Genomic DNA, 8,224 nt, shown 5'->3' with positions numbered 1-8,224 from the left:
TTTATTAGTTGAACTGGAGGCAGCTGTGCGGAAGCTGTTTACTTCTCTCCCAACGCCATATTGTGGGAGAGCAGATGCATAGAATAAGTCTTAATTCCAGTAACTCAGTCTAGTCCGGTTTGCTCCCCACAGATCCCCCTTTCTTTTTATTTTTGGTGTTGATACGCGCCTGTCTTCGGTGTCCCGCGGCACACACTCTGCTCTACTTGCTAGAGTTGCCACAGGCTCTTACAAGTCCTATCAATCAGGCAAACCGAATCCGGGTCCTCTCTTCGCCATGTTGTGAGGAGGTTTTTAGGCGCTGATGCGTGCCTGTGTTCGGTGCCCTGCAGCGCATGCTCTGCTCTGCCTGCAGGGGCTTACAAGCTCTATCAGGCAAACCGAATCCAAGCCTTCTCATTGCCTTTTTGTGGGGAGGCCTTACTGATGTTAATTCGTGCCTGTCTTCGGTGACCTGCGGCGCATAAGCTGCTAGCCGCCGCAGGTGCTCATCGTGCTCATCGCCTCACTTAATCAGGCAGACCGAATCCAAGCTCTCACATTGCAGTGTTGTAGGGAGGTCTTTCTATTTCTCTATTTCTCTATCTCCGGGCATTCCTATTTCTCCCATTTTACTTCTATCTTCCAGCATTCCTATTTCTCTCACTTTGCTTCTAAACTTCTGTTTCTCTTATCCCTGCAGCTTCCCGGCGCCTCGCCCTGCCGGCAGCTTCACGGCTCCGCGCAGCTTCCCGGCGCCTCGCCCCGCCGGCTCTGAGCCGCTTCAGCCCGCGCCTCGGCTTTGCGCGGCTTGGCTTTGCGCGCTCCGCCGTCTCCACGCCCTTCGCGTCTGCACCACGGCCTCGCGCCAGCCCCGTTCCCTATCTACTTGAGCCCCGCACGCTCTGTCTGCGTGCAGCAGCCTCCGCGAGTCACCCAGCGTAGCTTACGTGTCCGCCACTAGCATTCAATCTAAGTTCCCCGGGCTAGCCTGGCGAATTCAACCCAGCATACGTCTCCGCCCCACGATCTGGCTTCCCGTCCTTTGCTCCCCGGGCTAATCAGACGGATCCCAATCTGGCTTACGTTTCAGCTTCTGGTTTCAACTTTTCGCCCCCTATTCCCGGGCTAACTTGAGAATCCCAAAGTGGCTTTCGTGTCCGCCTCGGCCTGCCCCCCGCGGCTTCAATTTCCCTAACATTTTTCTCCACCCGGTATGTTTCCCCAAGCTTTCCTCCAACAATACTCCTCCCTCATTTCTCCTGGCCTCTCCCCACAGTCCGCATCCGAGTCTGTTTGTTCTAGCTTTCACTTTCGCTTTCGACCTTAGAGATTTCTCCCAGCTTCCCCCCGTAGTCTGTATCCGAATCTATGCCTAGGCTTTCAATAGCTTCTTCCGGCACCCTTTTCATCCGGCTTTTCCCTAGGCTGTTTGCTAGTCTCTCTCTCCGGTATTTTCCCAGTTCTTCCCGTTTCTTCCCTCTTAAGTTTGCTATCCGACCTAGGTTTCCTATCCGAGTCATTTCTTCCCTCCTAAGTTTGCTATCCGAGTCACGGCACCATTATGTCGCTCCCCCTCTTCGTGGAGGAACGACACTGAACCCTGCCTATGCTTCTTATCCGAGTCACGGCACCATTATGTCGCTCCCCCTCTTCACGGAGGAACGACACTAAACCCTGGCTAGGCTTCATATCCGAGTCACGGCACCATTATGTCGCTCCCCCTCTTCGTGGAGGAACGACACTGAACCCTGCGCTGTTCTTTCTGTCTGCTCGGCCCTCCCCGGGTTTGCTGCTGGTTCTTCCCGGGTTGGCTACTATCCCTTCCACCTCCGTGGAAGGGCAGTTCCCCCTAGCCACATTCCCCACTTCCGCAGGGGAGCGGCACACCGCCGGCCGGCTTTCTCGGGGGCTGCACGGGTGTTCCTTCAGCTAGATGTTCCCCTTAGATGTTCCTGGTGCATACCGTCTCTCTCCTCCTTTATAGTCCTCCTCCGCCAATCCCAACTCGCCGAGTACGCTGCTCGCCACATGCCGAGTACGCTGCTCTCCTCCAATCAGGAGCAAGTCCTACAGTTTATTAGTTGAACTGGAGGCAGCTGTGCGGAAGCTGTTTACTTCTCTCCCAACGCCATATTGTGGGAGAGCAGATGCATAGAATAAGTCTTAATTCCAGTAACTCAGTCTAGTCCGGTTTGCTCCCCACACCCTTCCAGCGCCAATGTGTGGACTCGGAGCCCTGGACGTCCCAAGTCTCCCCGCTGTTGTCTGTGTGGCATGCACTCCCCTTCGAGCACTGGCGCGCAGACCCTGCGGCTTCCGCGGCTCGGTCCCGCGGCTCGGCTTCCAAGCAGTGGGTGACCTTGTTCTCCCAGTAGGTCCTCCGATTCACAGCCACTCGATCCAGAAGAGTTTCCTCTGCAATATTTTCCTGGTTCTTTTTTCTGAGGCTACCGTAACTCCCCTTTTATTAAACTAAATTTTCCCGGACTATCGGTGTGCGCCCTCACTATTCCGACATCTTGGCTCCACCCCCGCAAATAAGTTCTTAAAAATTAATTATCTTTCTTCCTCTTTTATTGATCTCCAAAGATTGTATACTTTCTTTTGCTTTTCCTAAAATAAGCCACATTTAAGATATTTAAATTGGTTTGAATGAACTTAATTTTGTACGATCACCAAACTCAGTGAAAATATCAAGTTGATATATATGCTAATAAAAAGACTTAAAAAGAAAAAAAGAACATGATCCTATATGTAGAAAAATCAGAATGAACCCACCAAATAAGAGTAGAACTCATAAACAAAGTTTATCAAGGTCATGGGAAAAATATTACATGCAAAAATCAATTATATTTCTGTGTACTAGCAGTCAAAGAAATGAAAATAAAATTAACAGGGGGTGCATTACATTGTAAGCAGGCTAAGCTGCCACCTGGGATGACCACATCCCATATTGGAATACCCAGTTCAAGTCCTGGCTACTTGCTGCTTTTGACCCAGTATCCTGCTAATGCACCTGGGAGACAGTGGATGATGGCTCACATGGGTTCCTGCCACCCATATAGGACACCCAGATGTAGTTCCTGGCTCCTGGCTTTGGCCTGGCCAACCTCTGGCTGTGTGGGACTTTGGGGGTTGACTCAGGTGATGAAAGATCATTCTGTTTCTCTGTCTCTCCCTCTGTCTGTCACACTGCCTTTCACATAATATAAATAAATCTAAAAAATAAAATCAACGAAGATAATTTTGTTCACAATAGAACGAAAAATGTCAAGTATTTAGAAATCAATGTAAGCAAAATTCAAAATTTGTTCACTGAAAATTTAAAAATGTACCTGATAAAAATTAGAGATCAATAAATGGGGAAATCTTCCTTGTACATGGATTAGTGACTTGATATTACTGATGGAAATTCTTCTCAAATTAATCTATAAATCCAGTTCATAACCTGTCAAAGTCCCAGCAGTTTTGGGATAGAAATTGACATGCTGATTCTGAAGTTTACAAAAAAAGTTATGGACCTAAAACAACCTAAAAAGTTTTGAAAAGAGTACAGATGGGGAACTTTCACTACCTTATTTCAAAATTTACTGTTTGTCCAGATTTTAGGTTTCTAACACATGGATAGACATATAATTCAATGGGACAGTACCGGAAGTTCAGATATAATTCCTTACATGTTGTTGTTGATTGATTTTCAACAAATATTCCAATAATTCAGTGGCAGAAAGGCTAGTCTTTTATTTTTATAACCAACAAATGGTGCTGAGACAGGTGAATATTCAGAAATAAAATAAAAAAAAACCATAATACAAAAATTAACTAAAATTGATTATAGACCTAATCCTAGCAGCTATCCCTTAAAACTTCTCAAAGAAAACATGGCAAAAAAATCTTCGTGACTTCTTAGGTATGACATTAGAAGTAGGATCCATACAAGAAAAAAATGATAAACTGTAGAAAAAAATGTGCTAATAGCCAATGGGTTTTTGAGAATTTTTTTTCAGAAAATTTTGAATTTACAAAACAAAAATTGTGAAGTAGTAATACAAAGAATCTCCATATGCCTCTCATCTCGCTTGTCCTATTATTAAAATCTCATATTAGTGTATTTATCACAATCAATGAACTACACCCAACATCCCCTATTTTTTTAAAATTGAAACTCCTTTTATTCCTCCTGTGCTTCCTACTCTAGTAATCAATATTCTTTTTTTTTTTTGACAGGCAGAGTGGACAGTGAGAGAGAAAGAGAGAGCGAAAAAGGTCTTCCTTTGCTGTTGGTTCACCCTCCAATGGCCACTGTGGCCGGCGCACCATGCTGATCTGATGGCAGGAGCCAGGTACTTATCCTGGTCTCCCATGGGGTGCAGGGCCCAAGCACTTGGGCCATCCTCCACTGCACTCCCTGGCCACAGCAGAGAGCTGGCCTGGAAGAGGGGCAACCGGGACAGAATCCGGCGCCCCAACCAGGACTAGAACCCGGAGTGCCGGCGCTGCAAGGCGGAGGATTAGCCTAGTGAACCGCGGCGCTGGCAATCAATATTCTGTGCTTGGATTGAGTTTTCTTAGCTTCCTCACATGAGAGAGAACATAAATATTTACCTTTTTATCTTTATTTCATTCAACATGATGTCCTGCAGTTCTACCAATTTTCCTGCAAATGACAGGATTTTAATCTTTTTAATGGTTGAATAGTATTCCAATATATATATATATATATATATATATATATATATATATAATATATGTGTATTACATTTTCTTTATCCATTTATCTGATGATGGGCACCTTGGTTGATTCTGTATTCTGGCAATTGTGAACAGTGCTGCTATAAGCATGGTAGATCAGGCATCACTTTGAGTCAGTGATTTCATGTATTTTGGATATATACCCAGTTGTGGGATTGCTGGGTCATATGGCAGGACTATTTTTAGTTTTTAGAAGAAATCTAAGAGATTACACCAATATTAGGAAGGAGTGTAAAAAAGTGGAATCTTTGTACATGGTCGTGGAAATGTACAGTGATACACTATTTGGAAAATAGTTTGGAAATTTACAAAATGTTAATCATATACTTAGCATATGATCCATTAGTTTCAGTTCCAGGACTCTCCCTAAGAGAAATAAAAACATACTTCTATGTTCACAGAGACTTGTACAAAAATATTTATATCAGCATTGTTCATAATAATCAAACTACAAAAATACATATCCATCAACTGGTAAATATAGACAAAATGTGAAACATCCTAGAATACAAAAACTCAAAAACTGAGTCACAATCTTGCAATGGAATAAGAGGGCTTAAAATAATGCCATGTGAGACAGTATATATGAACTTCAAAAAACATTATGGAATAATCCAGACATGCAAACCTATGTACTGCATGTTTCTATTCATATGAAATGTTCAGAAAACACAAATTCAGAGAGATATGAAGGAGATCCATCTGGGTTATCTAGGGGTAAGGTAAAGAGGGGAGATTAACTGCAAATTTGATGACTCTTACACAATTCTGTAAACTTAATATAATCATTAACTTGCTCACTTGTGATGAATGAATTTTATGGCCTGTAAAGAAGATGCCAATACTGCTTTTTTTAAAAAAATTTATTTATTTATTTGAAAGGCAGAGTTTAGAGAGAGGCAGACAGAGAGAGAGAGAGAGAGAGAGGGAGGGAGGGAGGGAGGGAGGGAAGTCTTCCATCCCCAGTTGGCTGGGCCAATCCGAACAGGGAGCCAGGAGCCTCTTCCCAGTCTCCCACGTGGGTGCAGGGGGCCCAAGCACTTGGGGCATCTTCCACTGCTTTCTCAGGCCAGGGCAGAGAGCTGGATCAGAAGAGGAGCAGCCAGGACTAGAACCAGTGCCGTTATGGGATGCCAGCACTGCAGACGGTGGCTTTACCTGCTACGCCATAGTGCTGGCCCCACAACTAATGGTTTTAAGATGTTAACAAGAAATCTTATATGGTTACCTGGTTTAATCTCTTTATGGTTTAAATTTATTTCTGGCAGTCCTCAGTATCTTATGGGCTCCTTTTTCTTATTTAATACCTTTATTATGATCTCTAATTTTCTTTAACATGCTTTCTTTTGATTTTTTATCCACTCCATGGCTCTTTCCTCACCTAAATCCCTAAACTATTCAAATCTGTATCTCCCTCAGGGATCCGCTTCACGGAGTCAAAATTAGTGTTATCATATGCCTATTGTAGAAATCTCAGTAGAGCCTTCATAGAGATCACAATCTGAATTCATTTATTATGGCCCTCATTGTATTCACCTAAGCTTCACGGCCAATCTTATGACTCTTTTTACAATATTTATCAGTTCTTCTTCCAGTCTCCATATTTATCCATTTATCTGATGATGGACACCTTGGTTGATTTCATATCCTGGCAATTGTGAGCAGTGCTGCTGTAAGCATGGTGGATCAGGCATCTCTTTGAGCCGTGTCTTTTGGATTTATATCCAAAATATAAATTCTTATTAATGCTGGTAAAGTTTGCCACTCTCAGAACAATTTTTAAAAGTTTTGAGCTATAAATTCTTAAAGAAGAAGTAAGGCTGTGTGACCCCCAGTGTCGTTAATAACAACAGCGATGATTAAATTGACATTCTAGTGTTTCGGGTGTGCAGTCAGTTCCCTTAACTCAGGTGAACACCTTCCTTTCCCTGCAGACTGAAGTTGCCAGTCTAGTGATGAGGAGTGACTGTAAAATGACAGACTCTCACTCCTAAAGAAATAATTCAGGACATCGCATCTGGGGTAGCATCTAGGAGCATGCCCATGAAACTTGATTCTTCTCCCTTCCCGCCACTCTGTGGAGAAACCACGCATTCGAAAAAGACGGAGTGTCTTCTACACTCTAAAATATTTGGGATTTGATGGGATTGGGTTGGAGTCTGGGCATGGGAGGGCTCAGGGCCTGGGGTTAGGGTCTGTCTGGACATGAGGTCAGGGCTTCCCTCAGTAACCTTCAGGACCGTCCTGGTCTCAGGCTAGGGTCAGGGCCTATGCAGCGCTGAGGTCAGGGTGGGCTGAGGTCCTCCCCGGGATCGGGGTCATGGCGGGGTCACAGTGGGGTCAGGCCCTGCTCACCACCCTCCATGTCCCGGCATGGCATCCAGGACAGACGCAGGAGCTGCGCGCTCCCGAAGGCGACCAGGGTCCCTGCTCTGGTCACTGCTGCTGTTGCTGCTTCCGCTGCCTCTCCTGAGCGCCAAGGCCGCTGCTACCCGGCAGCCGGGGGCCCCTGGCCTCCCACGGGCTTCAGATACTACAAGGGGAAGCCAAGGGACAGAGAACGGTGGGGAGTTGGCAGCCGGTGGGCCCCAGGGCTCTGTGGGCGGGGCCCAAGGTCCGTTTGAAGCCTGGGGGGCGGAGCCAGCACCAGAGGACACCCGAAATGTCCGCTCTGGCCCCTCCCAAACAGGTAGTCCCCGAGATGACATCAGCAGAGGTGAGTCGGGCTCCCCACTCTGGAGGAGACCTTTCTTGGATGGGAGGCCCCCGATACCCGGGGTGGAACCCCAGAACTGGAAAAATGGCCGAGACCTGGCCCTGGGGTGGGTGGAGAGAAAGCTCCCAGAGGGCTACTCAGGGCCCTGAGGAGGTGGGCCCAGGGGTCCCCTGTGTCCCCACTGAGGCCTGGACAGCAGAGACCAGGGAGAAGGGCATGGCCACTGAGGGGTCTGGCGCACGGCTCCCCTCCCTGGTGTGAACATCTGAGCAAAGTGTTTCCCCACTAGCCCCAGGCCATCCATTTAGCCTTGTGGGTTCAGAGAAGTAGAGCCACTTTCCCCAGGTCACTGGGCATCACAGACTCCTGCTTGCAGGCCTGCCTTCCTGGGATGCTGGGGCAGGATGGAGGGGGAACAGCAGCTGAGAAGCCGTGGTCTTGAGCCAGTATGGCTCACAGCCTGTGAGGCCTTCACTGTGTGTGTGACCTTCAAAGGAAGCATGGAGGGAGTGAAGTCCTGGGCCCGACCCCCAGCCCAGCAGCCCTTGCAGACCTCTAAGCAGGGACTGCTGTGGCTGCACTTTTACTCTTGCCCCAGCATCCCCGTGCCCCTGGGTCCTCATTCCCACAGAGCTTGCTCAGCGCCTGGGCCACCTGGTCTCTGACAGCACCCCCGAGTGTGGAGGTGGCGGCAGCCCTCGGTCATTTTGGTTACGGAAGTTGTTGCCGGCCATGGTCTTTCCACCTGTGAAACTGGGGAGAGGTCGCCTCTGG

At 47.1% G+C, this 8,224-nt stretch overlaps 1 protein-coding gene across 6 annotated transcripts in view; it reads left to right on the top strand.

Moving 5' to 3' along the window:
- The first annotated feature begins 4,717 nt into the window (after positions 1–4,717).
- The window catches only part of LOC100357796 (putative serine protease 47), a 45,845-nt gene continuing 42,338 nt past the window's right edge, over positions 4,718–8,224 (top strand). For 5 of the 6 annotated variants that reach the window (XR_007924670.2, XR_007924669.2, XR_007924665.2 and 2 more), the window contains exon 1: positions 4,718–7,450. Coding sequence is in view for 2 of the 6 variants with exons in the window: in XM_070049952.1 (XP_069906053.1) it covers positions 7,108–7,450 (343 nt within the window). In the remaining 4 variants the exon portion in view is untranslated. The remainder of the gene's footprint in view (positions 7,451–8,224) is intronic. The other variant, XM_002708295.4, reaches the window with a different exon arrangement.

The sequence above is a fragment of the Oryctolagus cuniculus genome, chromosome 1, assembly GCF_964237555.1.
Source record: "Oryctolagus cuniculus chromosome 1, mOryCun1.1, whole genome shotgun sequence".
NCBI classification, from domain to species: domain Eukaryota; kingdom Metazoa; phylum Chordata; class Mammalia; order Lagomorpha; family Leporidae; genus Oryctolagus; species Oryctolagus cuniculus.
Note: the sequence above shows the minus strand (reverse complement) of the source record. Positions and strands in the feature narration are given on the sequence as shown.